This window comes from Ostrea edulis, chromosome 10 (assembly GCF_947568905.1).
Source record: "Ostrea edulis chromosome 10, xbOstEdul1.1, whole genome shotgun sequence".
NCBI classification, from domain to species: Eukaryota; Metazoa; Mollusca; class Bivalvia; order Ostreida; family Ostreidae; genus Ostrea; species Ostrea edulis.
In genome coordinates, this window is record NC_079173.1 from 23,802,041 (window position 1) to 23,826,182 (window position 24,142).

Genomic DNA, 24,142 nt, shown 5'->3' on the forward strand with positions numbered 1-24,142 from the left:
GTTTCTGTAAATAACTTATGACCTCTGTATACTAGTGCCCTGGGATTAGGGTGGCGCCACAATAGGGGATCAAAGTTTTACATACATATAGGGAAAAATCTTCTCAAGAACCACTGAGCCAGAAAAGTTTACATTTACACAGAAGCTTCCTGTCTTAGTGCAGATTCAAGTTTGTTAAAATCATGGCCTCCAGGGGTGTGGTGGGGCCACAATAGGGGGTCAAAGTTTTCTATTCAAATATAGGGAAAATCTTTAAAAATCTAAGAACCATAGGGCCAGAGAAGGTTACATTTACACGAAAGCTTACTGAAATAGTGCAGATTCAAGTTTGTTGACATCTCGGCCCCCGAGGGTAGAGTGGGGCCACAATAGGGGATAAATGTTTTACAAAGATATAGAGAAATTTTTAAATATCTTTTTCTCAAGAACCATTAGGGCAAAGAAGTTAAATTTGCATGAAAGCTTCCTGTCATAGTGCAGATTCAAGTTTGTAAAAATCATGGGATCCGGGGGTAGGTTGGGTGACTCAGGTGAGCAATGTGGCCCATGGGTTACTTGTGGCATGTACATTTGTAGTGTCAGCAGTAACTGACGTAATAATAATAAAGTGGGCTTGAAGATGTGTTCATATTTTAGTTCAGGCATGTAGCATGGGTTCAATTCATAAGTTCAAGGTTACAGTCTCACCATTCAATTCTACTATCAAACAATAGGCCTACAGGCCTTATCAGTCACCCAAGTAAAGGTATCAAGGGCTACGAAAACCATAATAATTTTCCTGTTGTGCATATCTAGGTTAAATTCTACTATTCAACAGCAGTATAAATCATCAACATGTGTACTTGAACATTTTACTATCACTGTATGTTGGCCCTTCTCTGGAATCTGAATCTCCACCAGGAGGGGGGGGGGGGGGGGGGGGGGGGGGGTGGTGGGTGTAAATGGGTTTAGGAAGTAGAGGGAAAAGGTTATTTAAGTAGAGGACTTTGTGTCTGTAAACTTTTCACATTTTCGTCTTCCTTCTCCAGAACCAATTGGCCAATTTCAACCAAACTTGGAGAAAAGGCATCCTTTGGTGAAGGGGATTGAAGTTTTTTCAAATGAAGGGCAATGCTACTTTCAAAGGGGAGATAATCATGAAAATGCAAAAATAGGGTGGGGCCATTTAAAATCTTCTCAAGAAACACTGGGCCAGAAAAGGTGGAACTTACTGTACATGAAAGCTTCCAGATATAGTGCAGATTCAAATGTGGTAAAAATCATGGTCCCCGGGGTTGGGTGGGGCCACAATAGGTGATCAAAGTTTGAATAAAGTTGAGTCACCTTCACTCAAGAATGTTGTGGCAAATAAGTTTAATTGAAATTGGCCCAGCGGTTCTGGAAAAGATTTTCAAAACATTGACCCCCTATTGTGGCCCCACTCATGTGATCTTTAGAGCCACAATATGGGGTCAACATTTTTCATGGGAATTAAGATTGATAAAAAATCACAACAGCAGGGCCAAGGTGACTCAGGTGATTGATGTGGCCCATGGGCCTCTTGTTTAAAATGGATACTTCCAGTTGTTCAAGCACAGCATTGTGGCTTATGCTAAAAGAAAATCAAGAAGTTTCTCAGAAGACTATTGTTGACTTTTTTGGATTTAAACTTTATCAAACTTCCTTAGGCCTTCATGCACTGTGCACATGAATATATTGCACAGGACTTTGTTGTGGGCCACTTCAAATCCTCAATTTGTTTGAAATAATGTCCCAGAAAACATTTCCCAAACAATGCAAGCCTTTATTGAAAAGCTAAAGTGCATATTTCACATTAAATGACCCTCTTCATGATTACATGCAACTCTGTTGTGAAGGGAGCATGGCCCTTCATTTGAACAAACTTAATCCCTTCACCGAAGGACGATTTGTACCAAGTTTAGTGGATTCTGAAGAAGATGGAAAATGTGAAAAGTTTACAGACAGACGGCAGACAAAAGGTGATCAGAATAGCTCACTTGAGCTTTCAGATCAAGTGAGCTAAAAACAAAAGTTTTTTTGAATAGGTAATCAGCATTATGCCACTTGTATGAGACATTAGGTCCAATATACTGAAGCCTGATTTCAAATTTTTGATTTTATTTTGTTTCACAAGAATTACTGCACAAGTTTCTAGGGGAAAAAACATTCAAAAGCAGTGCAAAAGGTCTGCCAATTAATCAAGATCAATGCTAGAGCTGATTTAGTTTTGTGACAGCATGCTTTTGTATGCATTTCTTCTTTTCCAATTTGTCAAATGGACAAATATGAAAAGAATACGAAAAGTCATATACAAAAACAGACATTTGTATGAAAAAAAATTCTAATATCACACTGTTAAATTTGGTATATTCTAACAAAACCACAGACTACTAAAAGATACATATTTCTTATAACTATGCATAGAAAAAGAAATGTTGGTCCCCTAATACTGATAAACGTATAAATAAACATTAACAAAACATTGGCAAAAGCATTGCAAGAATTATTCTTACTAATAGCACTCATTTCATCAATGAAACCAAAAACAAGAAATAACATTTCGTAAATTGAAGATATTTACATAATGCGATTTAATTTTATATTTGCTTTATACATATGAGGTGAAATTGTTTATATTTGACGAAAGGATATTCTTGGTGAATATATACAACAAGTTGGACAAAAGAAACATACATCTTACTATCATAAATATCTCATTTATCTTGCAATAATTACTGAAGATTTATTCCCACGCCAGCAACAATATGAACTACTTTTATCCAACTGGTGTTGGATAAAGTTTTGATTTAACCAAATGTAAGAGATGAAGATCAATATAGGCCTGGAAACTGCCTAAATTTTGTAGACTTGTAGAACAACCTTGCACACAGTCCATACTGACCTATTGACACTGCATTTGACCTACAGAAGGTCAGGTCAAGGGTAAATATGAATATTGTTTCTCACAACTAGAGTACTTTCACTTTAAAACTGGAACACATTGATGCCTTTAAATTTCATTTAAAAGAAATCATGAAAGACTGAAGAAACTTGCATATTTTTAAAAATTAGGTTGGATGCAAATAATTTAAGGTTGCACATTCACATGAAATGCCAAAATTTGGAAGTAAATTTTTTGAATATCATTTTTTTATTGGTGGTGTCAGACTATACAAAAATCAGGTGATCAACAAAGTCACTGTACACTGTACAGTAAATATTTTGCTAATAAATGAACATGTATATGTACATATAGTAGCATTTCATGAAATTTGATGCCCACGAATTTGACATAACCACAGTATATAGCAATTATATGAAATTGTAAACTACACAACATAACTGATTGTAACTTCAAAAAAATATAGTGTCCCATGGTAAATGCATGCGAGGGCATTAATGTGAGGTCATCAGTGATAATTGTATACATCACATGACCTTCACACCAGGAACACACATGATAAAATTCAAAGTTCTGTTATTTCAGTTTCTAAGTTCTGGAGTGTGACAAACGGAGATATCCCAATGTGTCATTGTAATGCTTTGTAGGCAATACCAAAATGCGATATTTTTTCTTGTAGTTGTGTAAATGCATGTTTCAGTATCTGGATGTCCAGGGCTCGAAATTAACAAATGCCCATTAGTCTGTGACTGGTTAAAAGTCTGGCGGACTGACATTTGTTTTAGTCAGTCCGATAGGATTGGTCAATTTTCTAAAACGTCATTTTGGAAAACATACTTATGGAATCTTAAACACACATTTGGCATTCCTCTGTAGATATCAGTGACAGATGAACCAGATTAGTAAATATAAATCTCACTTACGTGTTACAACATTGTCTGAGGCATATCAAGTTAAATTCTGTTATTTATTTTAATAACATGATTTATTTCTGAAACTGGTAACATAAAAAGTTATTTTCAAGCCCTGATGTCTACCAATTTAGATAAACATATGTCTTGAATTCTCAACCTAGTTGCTTATATTTGTACACAAAAAAAATTTCAAACTAAATATCTCTTTAACATTCAAACAAAATATCTCTGCTGTGTTAAAATTTGTTTGTTATGCAATTTACAAATTTACCCCTTGAAAATAACATGCACAACCGTGAAGAGTTGCATAAACCCTAATAATTTAAATAAATTATTTAGCATAAATACACAGTTACATACATGTACACTCCTATTGTACACCAACACTGTACATATATACAAATTTTAATGACCACATGTACATATAACTTTTCACAACTGAACTGGTTCCTCAGAATGCCTAAATACTGTATAAATATCAACTCCAGCACAGGCCTGCCAGAGCAAGCACATGGTCTAAATTATCCATATACTATTAATAGACAAATTATCTAAATTTATCCATATACTATTAATAGACAAATTATCTAAATTTATCAATATACTATAAATAGTACTCGGGCAAAATACACTAATCAATTAATCACAAGTACTAATACCTAATCAATTAATAATGCTAATTAGTTCTTTGAAAATTTCATGAATTCATCTAAACTATCATTACCATGTTAATATCCTCAGTATACATTTGTATATAATTCATACTGCCTGGTGTATAATTTTGAATTCCACTTTAATAATATTAGCATCAAAAGTACTCTATTTCCATACTTGGTTTATAAACTGAAAAGGTTTTGTTTCTTGCACACTGGTAAATACTTATGTATTTTAATCAAGATTCCCTTTTCATGAAATGTTGATAGTGTAACAATAAACTTTTTCTGTTCATGGTATTTTACATAGAAGTGGTTGTGGGAAAGGGATATAAAGTAGAATTAACAAAATTAATTAACATCCTGTGTAGGCTACAAGTATGTACAATTCTAGATTCAGATATAAAGGAAATTAACATTATAACAACACAAACCATTTTCATAATCAAGGATAACACATTCTGAAGTTAGTACAACCGGTACTAAGTTAGTACAACCGGTACTATGTACTCCCCAATCAACCTCTTCACACGGTTTTGGTTTCCAAAATTTAGGACTTGCTGACCATAAACTGAGAACAGACTTTCAGTCAAAATTTCTGTTTCTCAGGTTATACAATCGTTAACATTTTTGAAAATCCCACGAGGGCATAAACTGCAATGCTTTACGCCAGCATATATCAAAATATTGAGAAATGATAATGCACCATGGATTAATTTTGATTAACAAATTGATTGGAATATGAGATTTCTCAGTTCATGGTCAGGAAATCCATGGATATTTCTGAGATTGTGGTGTCTGTTCGCACACTGCATTTCTTCCTGTCTATTCTATATAACTGGTCTTATCGAGGTCCTGTTTGTGTCCATCGCACTATCATTATCAATATTTTCAGTCTTGACAGATCCCAAATTCATCTCTTGATCAGTGACATTATTTTCTGCAGGAAAGAAAGTGGCGCCATCTTCTGTCATTGAGGAGTTCCTGTATTGAGAAGACACGGTACAGCTGGCGCCATCTTCCTGTATTGAGGAGTTCCTGTATTGGGAAGACATCACACAGCTGTCGTCTTCCAACTCTGATCTTGGCTCTGTCTTGACGAAAGTTTTCCGAGATTCTTGGTCATCAGACTTGCCCCTGTAATTCAAAAACGAATTGGAATTTCCATTTCTATACCTATTATAATCCATTGCGGTTTCCACGGTTTCAGCCATTTTTTGCATGACTGAAGTGTACATCTCTTTTTCTTGGGGGGAAGAAATTTTTGGCATCACCATTCTTTCTCTCTGTGATAAGCCATTTAGTTCCATTTTTTCTTCTGGGTAAGTACTCTGTGAGTATGGCCTATTAAAAACACTAGGAGAGTTGGCCAAATTCTGCACAAGAAATGTTGGTCTGGGATCTGGCGGAGCTTTTCCTTTTTCCGACAAACATGTTCCCGAGGACAAACCGTTCGCTATTTCCCCGGGTTCCCTCTTAATGTCAGCAGTTGACTGATCCTGTTGAGGAATGGCAACATTTTGAATTTTGCCATTTGATGAACTGGAGATCTGGTGATGAAGATAATTTGTAAAGTTATTGTATCTTTCATCACCTCCCCACATTGAAGGGACATCATAGGGCTTGTAGCGTTGATTCTGTTGTAGTGAGGTTGGCAGGTATCGCACGGCCCCAGAAACCGAGGATAAGTCCTTATTACTTAACACTCCGGATACATCTTGTGGTGCAATTGTTTTTCCACAAGCCAAATTTTTGTTAAATCCATTCTCGACTCTATTCACGGGGTTTGGAATATGATTATGGTGTCCGGTCATGCTTTGAAGAGCACCAGTTAAGGCCTGCGTTCTCTTTTGAATATCGTCTTGAATGTTCTGATATTTCCTTCCGAATTCCGCCTTCTCACTCTCTGCATTCTGACGATCCACGCTCATCAGACATAGAACACGTTTGGCTGGAAATCCTCGTGCTCGCTGGTTTTGAAACCATATTGTAATGCGTTCTAGTGACACAAGGAGCTTCTCTGCTAGCAGCATTCGTGTGTTAAGCGAGGGGTTCTGATCCTCTTCAAAGAATCGACAAAGCACCATCAGCTGGAACAGGGTAAATTTTCCTCGTCTTCCACAACTGTCTTTAGGCCCAGTCTTCTTGAATTCTATAAATAATTGTATAAAACATAAGGTAAAATATTGCTACTGTCTTTTGTCTTCCGTTTCTGCTTCAATGATAATTAAACTTTTGGGATTTTATACATTGTACATAAATGTAATATATATTAAGTGGTTTTAAACTAAAACAAAATATGATTATAAGATTATAATCTGCTGATTACTGAGTCTCTCAAACAAAATACTGGTTGTATAAAAGTGGTAAAAAGTGGGCTTTTTCTGAAAACTACTGACTCCCCCCCCCCCCCCCCCCCCCCCCCCCCCCCCCCCCCATTAATTATTCCCTTGCACAAAATTCATTTCAATGAGAGACATTAAAATAAGTGTACAACATGCCTGTCAATTGTTGTTCAAGGCAAAAGGTCAAGGTTACTGGAGTCAATTGACCTTGATACTAGTTGAAGATTCCATGTCTCTATCTGTCCCAGTTCTAAAGTTATACCAGTTTTTCTGATCAAGGCCAAGGTTACAGTGGTTATTTGACCTCGATACTTGTTTGTATCCTGTTAACGTTTCTGAAGATTCCATGTCGCTATCAGTCCCAGTTTTAAAGTTATACCAGTTTTTATTTTATTGGTCAGAGGTCAAGGTTGCTGGAGTCCATTGACCTTAAAACTAGTTTGTAGGCCCTGTCATTTTCCTTCTCATTTCGGAAGAACCCAGGACTCTATCATATTTGTCAAGTTATATCCGTTGAATTTTACAATTAATTTTTCCCCATTGGGTTCTTACAAGTATGTTAGACCCCTCCCCCACTCCAAGTCTCTAAACCCCTCAAATCTGAAAACATTTCTGCACATCTAGATACATTGGTCTATCATATCCTTGAATATTTACTTCTTTCATCTAAAGATTACAGAGAACGGCTGTGGACATTTTCAACCAAGAAAGAACAGGAAGCAGTAGAATAATAAGAACCAAGCAAAAACAATATGTCTCCAAACTTCGTTTGTGAGATATGAAGACAATTTTTTTATGTGATCCTTTTCAATACCACAACATCTTAACAGATATCCTCTAGTTTACCCCTCCTTATAACAAGAGGCCCACAGGCCTTATCGGTCACCCGAGTACTAGTTAAAAGTATTACTACTCCCAAGGGCTATGAAATCTAGAAAAAAATTCCTGTTCTGAATATCTAAGCTAAATTCTAATATTCAGCAACAGCATAAAACAAGATGTGTTCTTAAAACTTCAATACCCTCAAAAGTGCATATACTGATGAAAGGCTTTACATAATATGATATTATCATTAAATGATATCACTAATTTGGACCCACCCTAAAGTTAAAACCCTGGGGTTGATGTATCAGTAAACTTAAAGAAGTCCTTCAAATGATAAAGACAATAATCACCATAATAATTCTGACTCCACCCTGAAACAAAACCCTTACCCCTTAGGATCATGAAATTACAATTTTGATAAAGGACTACCTACTCCTTCTAAATATCCATTTAGTTTCAATTTAGTATCAATAGCATTAAAGCAGATATCAATTACATGTTTTGCACATATACACTATATATATATACCAAGTTTGACCCTGCCCTGAAGTCAGAACCTCTACCCCGGGATCATGAAATTTACAATTTTGGTAGAGACCTTCCTGCTCTATATCATTATGCATTTAGTTTTTCTTAAAGATATGCAGTTGTAGAGAAGACTTTTAAGAATTGGTCAATGTTTGGCAGTTTTGCCATGCCCCTGAAATTTACAATTTATGTCCCCCTTGTCCCAAAGATGCTTCATACCAAAGAAAGGAATTGGAATAGGAGTTATCAACAACTTAAAAATGTTCTATTGTTCACACATCTATTAACCAACCATTTTGGCCCCACCCTGATACCAAAACCCCTACCCCTGGGATCATCAAATTTATAATTTTGGTAAAGGACTGCCTGTTCTTTCTAAATATCCATTCAGTTTCAATTTAGTGTCAATAGCACTATTGAAGATTTATGTTATTTTTAGAAGTGTTTTACACATAAACACTATATACCACATTTGGCCCTGCCCTAGGGTCATAACTCCTACCCCGGGGATCATGAAATTTACAATTTTGCTTGAGACCTTCCTGTTCTACATCACAATGCATTTAATTTTTCTTGTGTGGTTCTAGAAAAGAATATTTTCAAACATTGGTCAATTTTTGCCCCGCCGCTAAGGCCCAAGGGGTGCAGGAGTCCTGAAAATTACAATTTATGCCCCCCCCCCCCCTGTCCCAAAGACGCTTCATACCAAATTTGAAAAGAATTCGAATGGTAGTTATTAAGAAGTTAAAAATGTTCAATTGTTAACGCACAATGACGGACGCAGACCAATTGCAATACATGTAGGTCACCTGAGTAACTCAGGTGACCTAAAAATGGAAAGATTTTAACTACTGTAACACATGAATTTTAAAAAGTGAAGGACTTTACCGTATACTGTACCTTTACTCATGCTGAGCTGACTCAACGTGATTCTCTGTTCCTCGGGGCTGTCTAACCAACGTCTCATTCGTATGTACGGCAGACGCCCCCTACCGCTTAGCTCTGACCAGTGCTTGGACTTGCCTTTCTCCAGCAGAAAGCTTAGATTTCCTTGACTGGTGGAATCCATGATAAACTTAGCAGCAAACCTTTGGGAGATTCCGGAACTCTCCAAGGAAGCTTTAAATTCCTGAACCGTAGCAGGGATATCCACATAATCCTGTAAAGAGATTTGAATTGAACATATTTTATTGTCAATATATTCAAGACAAAACGACTTTAAAAAACTTCGAACACCTATGAAAGAGATGAAAATATCGAAATGTCTACAAAAGCATGCACTGCACCATTCAAAGTAAACAATCAACTCCTTATCATCAGGACGTATACAATGAACATGATATTATCAAAAGACCCCCCCCCCAGTTAACATACACCACGAACCAACACTGACCACATTAAATCCTGCTTCAAAACTAATTTGAAATAGAGAATTTAATGGTTCACACTCCCGAGAAATAAGCATAAAACATAAAAAGTTGACATGGGGTAAAACTGCACAGTGTTTGACATTTTTATAAATAATTTAGACCTGTCTACTGCATACTAACCATGGTCCCAGATGAACCAGCATCGGCCTGACGGCTGGAGTCGCTGGACTCAAACGGATCCCGGTCAAAGGTCGTCTGAAGGCCCTCGTAACTGTCCGGAATATCGTCAAAATCTTTGTCACTGCAGGCGTCCCGGTCAGGGTTGCTGTCTCCTGTGGAGTCCTCCTTCAAATCTTGGAAATTACACTGCAACGAAAATTAGAAATGTGTCCTGTATCTATGTATTTGATATGTAATAATACTGTTTTTCACACAAATTCTTTGCTTATAAGAAATGCAGCACAAATATTATCCAGAGGAGGTCCAACTTATTATAAGACTTTCTTTAATTGTACGAGTCTCAGAATAGTCACTGTAAAATAAGTATATTTTGTGAAATAGTAGGTGGAAGGCCCCCCCCCCCCCCCCCTCCCCTATGATAAGTAATTAAAATCCCCTAGTAAACATGTATGATCAATATTCAATAATTGATGGTCACCGACAAAAATGACAGGTTCCCTGCTACTATCAACACCACCTTTTAAAGAAAAAAAAATTTCAATAAAAAAAAACAAGACATAAACACAATCAGAACAAAATAAAAATGAGGTTTGTATGAGGCGGTCACATTACTGCAAATCTGTTTGTGAATTCAACACTGATGATCCTGTATCATGACCAAACTCCAAGGTTATAGGGTTTAATTTTGGATCATAAAGGAAAGGTCTTGTCATAAAGATTGATTGATTGATTGATTGATGTTTTCTGCCACACTCAACAATTTTTCAGTTATCTGGTGGTGCCCAGTTTCTTATTGGTGGAAGAGAGAACCCAGATACAATGTACCTGGGAAGAGACCACCGACCTTCCGAAAGTAAACTGGGAAACTTTCTCACTTACCGGCGCGAGCGGGATTCAAACCCGCGCCGACAGAGGTGAGAGGGTCATAAAGAATACACATGTGAATATGAAAGCCTTAGCACTAACTGCTTAAAAGTTATAGCCAAGGTTAAAGTTTTTACAAAAGTAGATCAAACTCCCAACATCATGAGGGAAAAATATTTTCCTACCTAACAAAAGGAATACACATAATGAATATGAAATCAATAAACCAATCCATCCATTCAAAAGGCATGGGCCAAGGTTAAGAGTTTTTCTTTTCACACAGACAGTCCAACAAGAGGCCTATGGGGCACATCGCTCACTTGAGTCACCTTGGCCCATATTTAAAGATTTAATTTCCCTTTATCTAAGACTGCATTAAATCATAAGTTCAGCTTTCCCAAAATATAAGCTTTTATTGGGAATTGTTTATACGATATACTTCCTCATAGATTCTTGAGATGAAACGCAATAAATTATAAGCGTTTAACAATTTATTGTTTGGCAGATAATGGCCACAGTAGTTAGAAACAACATTTACAACCAACAACGGTGGTTCCGATGAACAAAAGGGCTCACCCCCAACAACAACATTTTTGTGTCGTCCGAATGGGCAAGTAGCCTGCTGGGTAATCACAATCAAGCTACCGACACAATCAACATACATTGTATTCAATACTGTATTCAACTTGTATTGAACCTTATTGAAATTGTCAATATCAAATAATTCATAAATCAACATCCACATATCAACTGTCAACATCACAATATAACATACAATTTGAAGGTGACGATTTCGCCATTTGGGCAACCTAATGAATTTTATGCACAGAAAATCCAGTGAGGTTGTCCACCACCACATGGTGGGGGTGAGAACCTTCAAATAATAAATGACCACTGTCCCACTGCCTATAATCCACCCCACTAGACCGCTCGACCATCTAGGCAAGTCTAAAAACTTGCTTTAGATGACGATGGAATTCTCGCCACGCTGTCACACGCTACACGGTCATTGAGAATGGAAATGGGATACAGTTATTTAATGTACATTTAAGAGGATCATACATGATACACATTGCATTCGAAATGTGTATTCTAGCGCACTGGTTACATGCTGCTAGGATATTTGGTTCCGCAGGTCGTGAGTTCAACCCCGGGTAGGAGTGGAAGTGGGTATCCAAATAAAGTGAAATTTTCTGTGCTTTAAGAGGATCATACATGATACACATTGCATTCGAAATGTGTAGTCTAGCGCGCTGGTTACATGCTGCTAGGAGATTTGGTTCCGCAGGTCGTGAGTTCAACCCCGGGTAGGGGTGGAAGTGGGTATCCAAATAAAGTGAAATTTTCTGTGCTTTATATTAATTATTTCTTCACTTTGGGCAGTTATGTTCATTTAAGAGTTCATTGCTATTTCTGTGCTTTATATAAAATATTTCGAGAATGGTGTAACGACTGTTGCCTGTCCATAAAGCAAATTCTCCAACCCTTAAAATCTCCCTTGTGGATCCGGGTTAGAATAAGTCCTCAGTACCCTTTGTTTGTCATAAAAGCGACTAAATGGGGCAGACTTACAAACGAAACCGCAGAAACTAAGGCTCCGTTTCACAGCAGGTGTGGCACGATAAAGATCCATCTCTGCTCAAAGGCCGCAAGCGTCTAATTTATGCCAATTGTTGAAGGCCTTCTTCATCAATGGGTGATGTCGAGCATAGACCCAAGTTTTGCAGCCCTTCACCGGCAATGAGTGAAAAATTCTCGAAAGAGATATAAACAATATTAATACAAACACCCATTCCTTAAAAAGGCCAAAGTATAAGCTGTGTATTTTAACTTTGTGCCATAGAGACTGGAATACACAGTACTTATTACTCATATAAACTAACTGGTAACCTAATATCCATCCTAGACTCCAGACGTCCAAAACATTCCAGAGCTTTGAATCTGTTGGTTGCATCATGGACTCCTCATACCCAATAGCCACTACATAGGCTCTAACTGTAGGTTCAGCGCAACTATAAGTGAGAGGTAGGCAACAAGTGAACAATTTGTTCGAGTGACAGAGGCCAGATAATAGCTGCCTTTGTCAGACTCCTGTTTTGTACATACATGTATATGTTGCTTCAACATAACTTTTCATCAAACTACTAGCTTAAAAAGAGTTAACATTTTTGAAATACTGGAATTTGTTTTTGGGATTCTTGATAGTCTTATGCAGTGACTAACTATTTCTATTAAATCCCAGAAACACTTAATGGGTATCTGGAACCCAAGTTTGTCTACTGCTAATGAAACCCATAATCCTGAAATGGTGCCTTCGATTGCACCCCCCCCCCCCCCCCAAGTGTTATATCATATCTAAACCATACTTTTTCTGTACCCACTCACTGGAGTAAAATTGAAGACTTTTCAAATATTGGACCAGAAATGGAGCATCCCATGCCATGGGCAAGCACTTGGATTCATAAATCTATTCTAATTCTAGTAGCTTAAAGTATCCGTGGGGATCCGGGTTAGAATAGGTCCTCAGTACCCCCTTGCTTGTTGTAAGAGGCGACTAAATGGGGCGGTCCTTTGGATGAGACCGCAAAAACCGAGGCCCCGTGTCAAAGCAGGTGTGGCACGATAAAGATCCCCCCTGTTCAATGGTCATAAGCGCCGAGCATAGGCCCAAATTTTGCAGCCCCTCACCGGCAGTGGTGACGTCTCCATATGAGTGAAATATTCTCGATAGGGACGTTAAACAATATTCAATCAATCAATCAAATGCACTTTGATATGAACTTTACCCTACCATATAATCGCATGTCAAACTTTGATCCATATTGTGGCCCCAACCTACCCCCAGGGGCAATAATTTTTACAAACTTGAATCTGCACTATGTCAGGAAGCTTTCAATGTAAATATAAACTTATGTCCAACGGTTCTTGAGAAGATTTTTTAAAAAAAAATTCTTGATATATTTGCATTTAAAACTTTGATCCCCTATTGTGGCCCCAACCTACCCCCAGAGGCCATGATTTTTAACAAACTTGAACCTGCACTATGTCAGGAAGCTTTCAAGTAAATGTAAACATTTCTAGCCCTGTGATTCTTCAGAAGATTTTCCCTAAATATTTGTATGCAAAACTTTGATCCCCTATTGTGGCCCCATCCTACCCCCGGGGGTCATGATTTTAACAAACTTGAATCTGCAGTATGTCAGGAAGCTTTCGTGTAAATTTGTACTTTCCTGACCCAGTGATTCTTAAGAAGAAGATTATTAAAGATTTTCCCTTTATATTCACGTGTAAAACTTTGATCCCCTATTGTGACCCCATCCTACCCCCAGGAGTCATGATTTTGACAAACTTCAATCTCCACTATGCTAGAAAGCTTTCAAGTAAATTTCAGCTTTTCTGGCTCAGTGCTTCATGAGAAGATTTTTAAATGACCCCACCCTATTTTAGCATTTTTGTGATTATCTCCCCTTTAAAGGGGGTGTGGCCCTTCATTTGAACACCCAAGGATGCTTTTGGCCAAGCTTGGATGAAATTAACCCATTAGATTTGGAGAAGAAGTGAAAAATGTAAAAAGTTTACAAACAGACAGCGAATGAAAGGTGAGCTAAAAACTATATCCTCAATTGTCATGTTATTTCTAAAATTAAGGAATTTTATTCAACATCATATCGTTATACTGTACAAATATGTAATAAAAAAACCAACAATTACACAAGCCTCCATCAATCAATTTGATTCACACACTTTATATGTTCATGGGAGTGTTCTACCAGAGGATGACCAGATTTGATTGATAGGAAAATAAAAGGTGTGGAAACAATATCATTATAACAAAAGAGAAAGAATTTGTCCCTATTGTAAAATAGGGGTGGGGTAATGTTTTAATTTTTGTTGTTTTTTTTAAAATACAAAGTAAAAAATAATTTTTCCTTTTCATAAATATTGGGGGGTTGGGGGTTGTTTGTTTGGTGTTAATTGTCACTTTTATTGTCATTTCATTCAAGCATAGTAACGGGAACTTGGATACTAATAGGAAAGACTGTAAATGAATAATTTTATCATGTTTATAATAGTAAAATGAAAGCTTTATTAAACTTCTTCTGTCCATTCAGAAACAAGTTATTTAACAGTTGTATTGTGACACATTCCTCCGCGGTCGTTGTTCTGTGTTAAAGTACACACTAGCTACAACCTGGAGACTTGGTGACACCGGGTTCACAAAATTTTACCTCATACAGTAAGCCAGGTGGTTGTTTGTGTTTTTACTCGGGCTATAAAGTATATCATTTTAACCTGTAAGATTATATTCTGTTTTCATCTGCCTAACATTAAATTTACTGTTATATAATTCCCACAGACAATCACTAGAAAATGCACATGAAAAAAAAAAATTAAACGTACCATGTATTCTAATTAAGCTTTTAATTAAAAAAAAATTGATAAGATATATGACATGGACGTGACATTTTGTAGAATGAGGAATTGAGTCAGTACTAACTTACCATTTGCCGCATCTGAGCCACCTGGTTTACCCAAGCCGCTGTCCGCTCCAGAGCTTGTAGGCTCTCCACCACCGAAGGATCCATCAAAGATCTAAGATTTTTCCTCCTCCCGCCTTGTGCCTCGCTGATAATCCGCCCGACAGGTGTGTCCGTTTTAAATACACCTGAAGAAACAGAAATCATTAACTAATCGGCAGGTAAAAGCGTCTAGTCATTCTGATCTGTTCAAACATTCTTTTTTCTTGACATGCAAGTTCTGTGCATTGTCCACATGCGGTATATATTTAAACGGCCAAAACACACTGCTCACTGCCTCGAGGAAGACTGCCGACTAATCGGACCAATGGAAGGAGCGCCAATCAATCTTAATATATCATAATCAATCGCTAATCAGCGCGGGGCGATATATTATACACGTTGGTCTAATCTGCATGCACAAACCAGGAAAAAACCACGTTTGATCTGATTAATAGAGGGATATATTTTGTGAGAGAAAGTTGAAAACGTTTTTCTTGTCTGGGTTAATTTCGGCAGATGACTGACTGCCTGACGTCTTCGTTAGACCGTTAGTGGGCGGGACTGCACTCGGAACATATATGTATAAATGCATTAAATGCACACGCGTGGACACTGACAGAAACATCTGTTTTTAATATCACTTAAAGCCGACCGTATAGAATATATGTATCTACCTAAACCGGTACATTTCATCAGTTGACAGTCGGTTGGGAAAGTGATCCACGTCTTAAAAATGCTCTGGGACGAAATTAACTTGCAAGAAGTTAGTAACACACCACGTGCACCTACACAGCTGTTTAACTTGAGAACATGTTTATAAATATTTACTAGTGAAAGAATATTTTACATATACCGTATTATTTTCCAAGACATTTTCTTGACCTTAAAAAATGTCATATCGCGGAGTAATTTGTAATCTGTAAATATTTGCACAAAAAACACGCTGGTCACGTTGTGCAGCAAGTTTAGATAAATTGCATGATAGGCTGGTCAAGCTGATAATTTCCAATGGCCATTTTTAATGAATCATCCGTTATTTGAGTTTTGTAGTGAGAATTTAGCAGTACATGTATGTACAGCAAATAAGCATCCCCCTATCCCTCCTCCTTAATCTAATCTACATACACGGCGGATTTTAATTAATTAACACCGAAGACGTGCTGTCAGAATCAATCAGCCATGTCAACCTGCCAATTCATACTTGTATCAACAAAACATCCTGTCATAAAAATCAATAGCTGGGATCACTGATCGATATGAGATTGATTGCTAATCTGATCGATTACGAGAAAATAACAATGGCTGCACTGTGTAAGAAAATATTCATACGAATCTGGGGAAATGACGACATATCGCTTTAGGGAAAGAAATATATTTCCCGATAGTTTGATGATTAACACGAATGTTCCTAAAGGTTAAAATGGCCTGTCATTAAAATTACCTGCGATTGTCTTACAATAATACGGCCCACCAGATTCACCTGTGACGTATATCTCTCTCATACATTAGGCCGTATCTTTATACATTGTAGACCCTGAGCTTTTTCCATTTCTTTCAAATCATTTAATCACCCACCCACCCCCACCCCTCCCTCTCTAGAAAAACAAATTCAGCAGTTAGCAATTGCGCCTCATGCACTTGAATTTTCATTTTGGGGATGAGCATTTAAAGATGATTAACACACCAGAGAGAGGTGTTGCAAGTCTCATGTTAATTTCCCTAGAGGTGTTGCGTGAAAGATTGATAAAAATAAAGTTATTCAAATATATAATGAAACCAAACTTATGTCTTGATTCAGACATTTTTGAAAATAATTAAACAAAAATTGGCCAAAATTATTTTAGTTTAAATCAAGCAATAAGCACTTCATGTGATTTTTTTAAAGTTAAAATGCAGGGGTATCCCCAGATTTCAGAAAAACAGTCACCGCGAAATGAAATAAATTTAGTATGAACATGTTCTCCGAGTTTTCCACTAAAAAAAACTGGCTTTGAATTTTTTTTTTTTTTTTGTACTTTCAAAATATCTAAAGGATTTCACAATATCATTTTCAACTTCATCTGTAAGTTTATTTTCCATTGGTATTTATGGCTTACAGCCTGGTTCAGTGGGTAGGATCGTAGACTTTTAGATGTGAATATGTTTTCTTTTTTTAAATGACCAGGTTCAAATCCCTCACTGACAAAATATTTTTTTCATAATATTATGTTTTCCATCTAGATTTTTTCTCCACTGAAACATGCCTTGTCTATATGAATGTTTCATGTCAAACCTGTATTTAGTACACTGTCCCGAGTTCAAATAACTTCCAACCTGGACACTGTTTAGTTTGTTTATGCTGTATAGGACTGGTGAATGGGAATCGCAACAAACACACCGAATACAGCATTGTGATACATTATACCTTTGATTTAATAGTCAAGACTGCAAACTAAAACTTTACAAAAACTGATATCCATAGGCCATATAGCATGAGAAATGTATCCTTGTGTTTCTTGAGAAGATATTTCAAAACAATTTTCCTGGATATTCCCGTGTAAAATTTTACATCCCTCTTGTGCCCCCCCCCCCCCCTTTGTGTGAAAAAAACTTAAATCTACATAAATCTAAGCAAATTAGTTCCCAAAACTGGTTTAAAATCTATTGGACAACTGCCTTTCTCAAAATTTATCAGACAATTATTCAATTTATCCGACTTTATAACTGATTTTTCTGAAAAGACTTGTAGATGTTAGTGAGAAGAGATTACATCTTGTTCAAACTTTTATTTATATTCCATGCAACTTATTTTCCAATCTCTAAAACAACCTTGTCAATTGAAATGTCATTCTGCTCTTGGTTTGTTAGTTTTGAGACTCCCTCTCGATCTCTGTATCGTATCCTGTCTCTCTCTGCTGTTTCAGACTACAGTAGTGTAGCCTTCTACCTAGGAAATGAATCTTCTTGTACTTTCTAGTTTCTCTTTAAGGAGGTATGCTACCTGAGAAATTTGATGTGGATGAAAAGTGGAGGATATGTACAACAATATTTTGAAATTGAAAATTTTCAGATTTACTTTATTTACTAAAAAAAAATGCAGTTTTAGGAGAAAGCAATCCGAAAAAAAATTAAAACCCCTGCTGGACTCGAACCCGTGATCTACAGTTCAGCAATCGACGTGCTAACTTACTGAGCTATTCAGCTAGGCAATATGTGAAACAAATAGACAAATATTGCAGGTATTTATATTTCCATGCATGTTTGAAAAGGAAGTCAGACATTATCATGATATAGAATACCTCCTAAATTCCCATATATTTTTTTCTAAATACAATATAGCACAACAGTAATTATTTTGAGGTTCATTTCAAAATAAGACTGAGCTATATAATGTTGGAATTTCTCCTTTGGGTTTGGGTGCTTGTATGTGAGACCGGATGGTTTTTCAAAACTATTCCAACATAAAACTCTGAACCCCTATTGTAACCCCCCCCCCCCCTCCCCTCCTCCCTAAATCCATGGCGTGAATTTGTTTCTTAATTTGATAAACCGTATCATTGTGATACTTGAGGAGAAAATTATTTTTTCAGATTCTTATACAACCTTTAAACTCTATTGTGGTCCTACCCTGTTTCCTGGGATCATGATCTGAAGAGAAACTCGAATCTTGTAAGAAATAGAACGGTTGTTTTGCCCCAACAACACTTCACTGCTACAGATCATGACATTATTTTGAAAAAGTATTTCAAGTTCCTATATTTTTCAATTGTCCAATTCGTTTCAAATTTGATAACTAAAGGAAGACCTTATCACAGATTCACTACAGCATATTTATTTAACTGTAGACGACTGAAGTTTAAAGATATTCACCATTTTGACTGAAGTGGGAACTTGAATATTGAGGTCATAATACTCTATAATCATGTCATAAATCAGTGACATTGAGATTTATTCTATTTTCAATATATGACCATTTCTTAACTTTTACTAATACCTTAACACAAATTAAGTGATAATTGTGCATACTCTACTATGATATCACAGGTTTTATGGCATCGAGATATTTTACTTTTCCTGCTGCTACACACATAGGACATCTCCTAGTGATTGCAAGTTTCTAGATTGTAAACAAAAGGGCATGTTGCAAGTACATCACATGACATTTTTATCATTTAATATCATGTCAGTTGGTAAGCAAGCTTGATCTCTGTGATATTTCTATCATGTTTTCAATATTTATAAATCATATGCACATTCAGGTAAGAAGACATCCATAAATACCTGAGAAAATGAAAAATACACATAGAAACCAGACTTTTTGTCTGTTATGTACTTTGAAATCAAGGCTATCAATATCAAGTGTTTTTCATGTAAAGAAATGCTGCTTTGAATTGAAAGCATGGTGAGCAGTTAGTGCAAAATATGTTGTGCTTATTTCGTATGTACTCAATATCTGCAAACCTTAAAGGGAAAGGCAACCCAAAAGATTTTTACATGATAAATGATAGGATTAATCATATGATAAAGATTTATCATACAATTCTGTTGCTATATGGCCTAGATAAGCTTCAGTACTAATTTGAAAACGTCAAAAATTGAAATTCCCGCGATCTATAGAGGCTGCCATGATGTGTAACTCTTTTTGTATTCAAGACCACAAAAATCAATAATTTTGACGTCACACCGTCTGTTCCGGTTTTGATGAGATTCTAAGATCATCCACAGATGCTTGGGTTCAGGACATCCCCCCCCCCCCTTCCGAATAAGCTACATGAGTTGATTTAATTATTTTTTTCATGAAAATATTTCTAATGCATGTCAACGTCTTGCATACCAATAAAGTCCAAAATAATTCAAAATAAGCCCTTTAAAAGAATACCCTCATTGGTTATTATACAGAACTTATAATAACCAGTTAGGGTTTTTTTTTTAAGGGCTTATTTTGAATTACATGTATTTTGGACTTTATGGGTATGCAAGATGTTAACCACTTTTAGAATGTAATTATACTCCAATAATGATATCTAAGGATAAATATTCAAGTGGTATTGCAATATTGAAACTTTTAACAACACTTGTTTAAGGATTTTTTGGCAAAATGAAATATTTTTATGTTTAAATAATATGTCTAGATTTGCTATATACAACAATGTCTTTGAAACTCAGATTGAGATTATTTTTTTTAACAGTGGGAATACCTAAATCAAATATACATCATTCTGCTTTCTTAAAGGGAAAGGCAACCCTAACCACATAATCCTTAAACAAGTGTTGTTAAAAGTTTCAATATTGTAATACCACTTGAATATTTATGATCCTTAGATATCATTATAGTAATATAATTACATTCTGAAAGCGGTTATCTTCAATTTTTAACCATTATTAATTCTTCTAAAATGATAAAAATTGAAGAAAATATGATAGTTTGATTACACCATTGAATTTTGACTCTGTTGGCCGGGGTACTGTAGACTACATTGAACCGGATGCTGCAATACCATAGAACTTGCTTGCTTAATAAAGGTGAACAGTGATGCAATTATTCAGAAACTTATAATATACAAACAAGTCAATAAAAATCAATCAATTTAGCAAGAATTCTGAATATATATATATATATGTAAAATAAACATAATCTGATATTAGTTTCTGGGGTAGTTCAGTTTAGTTAAAAGTTTTTTGACAATGCAAGTTACAGTACCTGCAACGTTATTCTTGACATGATAAACGATAGGACACGATACACGCACGATAGGACACACGATAAACCTGATAAATGCAAAACCTGATAAACGACCTTCACGATAGACCTGATAAATGCAAAACACGATAAACGATCTTCATGATAAACGGAAAACCTGATAGAAATGTTGTAAATTTAGAAACGATTTAGACAGAACGAAATTTTGATACTTACAACATATTACATTATGTTGCTAATAATATTGAAGGATTTCAATGCTCTGACATTATATACCTACATTACGGACAACACGGATTTCTTGTTTTCCGCGTTCTCGCGATGGGAAAAATCTAACGCAGTAATCTATAGGTAACTCAGGAAAACCGCGTTCTCGTTGAGAGATGACTATCAGTTACCTGTCCCCGTTGCAGTAACATTTGTTTAAAACAATGATCGGTTTTGTACCATGTCATTTCTTTAATTCACGGTCGTACTTTTTAAAAAAAAATTATTTATGTTTTTTATGCCATCACAGCTAAAATAAAAAAACCAACTAAAATATATACGGCATTGAATTCATTATTTGATATTTATATGAATTTTCTCAGCCAATGGTTCTAAAACGTATATTGTCACCTAATGTTTAATATATAAATTATACAGGGGATTAACTAAATGTAATATAATGTAGTGATATCATGCTTCAGTAGCTCTCTTATGCTAATGTACATTACCTTGACTATGAAATAAAACCAAGTAATATTGTGTGTGTAGCTAGGAGGGGGTTATTTTGCATCAAGCTCTAAGTTCAGGGTTCATTCAACATCTCAAGTTATTCTCATAACGACCGCTTTAAAAAAAAATCAACCGCACTACACCTGTTAGATATTTTTACACTATGAATGATAATTGATAGTCATAAGTAATTGGAACATATTTATTTGAATTGATATTTTGTTAACAAAACATAAATAAACTGTTTAAAAAAACATAAACAAAACCCGGTTTGTTTTAAATTCGCAATTTTGAAACGCTTACTGTGTAAATAATTCAAATAATCATCAAAACCAACATAAATTCCCAGTATCTACACGTACGACTATTGGTACATGAGTACATGTACAAGTAAAAAAAACAACAACAGCGGAATCGTGCCCAGTTGAGCAGAATTTTGGGGGACGCAACACCCTTGCACCCTTTTAAAACTTAATCTTCTAAATGTGTGAAATACAATGTCCCTGAGAATGTTAGCGGTCAAAACACAAAATCAGATATAAGGACGCCCACAAGTTCAGCAGTTGCTGTATAAGTAGCATACAGGTGAAAAAAATCGGAAGAAAAATAACCATTATTAAAATATACATGTATGTGATAAACAATGTACTTAACCCATTTTTCCTTTCAAATCGGAACTCCCTTTTTCTGTTAGTGTTAATTACAAATAATTGTTTCTAGACAAACAAATGTTTATGAACTCCAGATGAAGGAGCTTTCAGATTTACTGTCCTCGGTTTGCTCGACAGACCACTGCCTACTTTCCAGACTACTTGGAATGAAATTGTGATAATTTTTCACTCTCTCTGGACAGACACATAGATCTTCTTCTGCCTTAAAATCGACAACTTTATGATCTCTTTCAAATATACTGTCTTTCCTTGATTCCTAAAAATAGAGCTTCTTTAACAAAACGAATAAAGGTTTCGGAAAGTGTCGTACTCTTTCATTAGATTTTATATACGATCCCGATAGTTTCTGAAGCTACACAATAAACGATTTTCACGATAAACGGAAAACCTGATACACGCAAAACACAATAGACCTGATAAACACAAAACATGATAGAAAACGGAAAACCTGATACACGCACGATACGATAGGATACACGCACGATAGGAATGTCAAGAATAACGTTGCGGGTACTGTAACTATTGAATACTGAAATACCATACGACCCAGAGGTACAATATTCTAATTTGAACCAGAAATTAATTAAAGCAGTTTTATAAAATGTATATTTGGGGGAAATTATGCACATTTATTTTAATATGATCCACTCATGTGTGATAAGCTACAATATGAAAGAAATACATCAATTCATAATACACTGCCTTAAAGGTCTACAATTCATAGATCTATATATACACACAATCAATAAACCTCAGTACCCCATTTAGCACCACAGAAAAATTAAAACAAGTAATAATACACAATGTTTTAAAAAAAAACTAACCAAATGTACACTTTTACATTACGTTACTATACGCAAACAACGGGAATTTCGAAAGTATTTAGCCATCAGACGATCGGTCACCATATCGCTATAATCGACAACAAAGAAAGGACGACTCTGATCAGAAGATGGGTTTACCTTATATCGGCCGTCCTGAACAGATACACGATAAAATAGACAACTGGTATAATTCACTAGCTTTCGGATATCTCACATGTAGACTGGCGTGTACACGGAATATCGAATATCAGACGCAATGTTTGTTTCCACTCCCCACTATCACCCAAGGTGGCGGGTGAAGGCCTACCAGAAATCGTCGACGCAACGTAAAATTTAAACCATTGACAGACAATCAAATTCCGGAATCTACTGAGTGATGGCCACAATCATCTGGTTGATTATTCTGCCTTTGAGAAAGCACAATTTAAAATTAAAAAAAAATAGAAACGTAAAATTTGTAGGCTTAAATTTTTTTGTTTAGACACCTGCTCCTTGAATGTTTCAGGTGTTTTGAGAGACATATTATATCCCTGGTGGTAAGGCGTTCCATTCCCTGATGGTACGTGGGATGAATGAGAATTTGCGATAGGAAGTACTGCTTGATAGAAGTTGGAAGGCATAAGATGGTGAGAATGTCTGGTCTTGCGCAAGGATGGTATAAGTATCTCACTCTTGTCAATAATAATTTCATTGTTTACGATTTCGTATAATTCAAGTATTACTTATCAACTTTGCCTCACTTACAATATAGACTATGTAGTTATTCTTTATATGTTTTGTATATTGTTTATATTGATGTGACTTTTCTTGTCCTCATGTATGTTTACAAATCATGCTCATTGTTTGTATCTACGTATTATGACACACACCCCTGGCAAATAAATCTATTCTATTTTAGACATTATTTCATATTGCATATAGAGAATCACGTACATTATCAGTTGCTACTTCGCTCATCATGACAAGCAAGAGGAGAGCTAGATTTAATAAAAGAAAACGAGACACTATTTAGCCCACCACCATCGGGTCCCATGCAATCTGGACAACGCCATCAGATCAAAATCAACCGCCATTGGATCCGAATTCACCACCATCGCCTCATCGAGTACACGAGGACTCACCCTGGTCTAAGTCATCCCCGGGCAATAA

The 24,142-nt window shown here is 36.0% G+C and overlaps 1 protein-coding gene across 1 annotated transcript; it reads right to left on the minus strand.

Moving 5' to 3' along the window:
• Positions 1-2,101: 2,101 nt before the first annotated feature.
• LOC125665585 (uncharacterized) lies at positions 2,102-23,306 on the minus strand. The gene is made up of 5 exons (XM_048898293.2): positions 23,208-23,306; positions 15,084-15,247; positions 9,718-9,903; positions 9,056-9,326; positions 2,102-6,621 (listed from the first exon to the last, which is right to left on the minus strand). Exons 2-5 carry the CDS (start codon positions 15,165-15,167, stop codon positions 5,300-5,302), a joined length of 1,863 nt encoding a protein of 620 aa, XP_048754250.1. The 5' UTR covers positions 15,168-15,247; positions 23,208-23,306; the 3' UTR covers positions 2,102-5,299.
• Between the last annotated feature and the right edge of the window lie 836 nt (positions 23,307-24,142).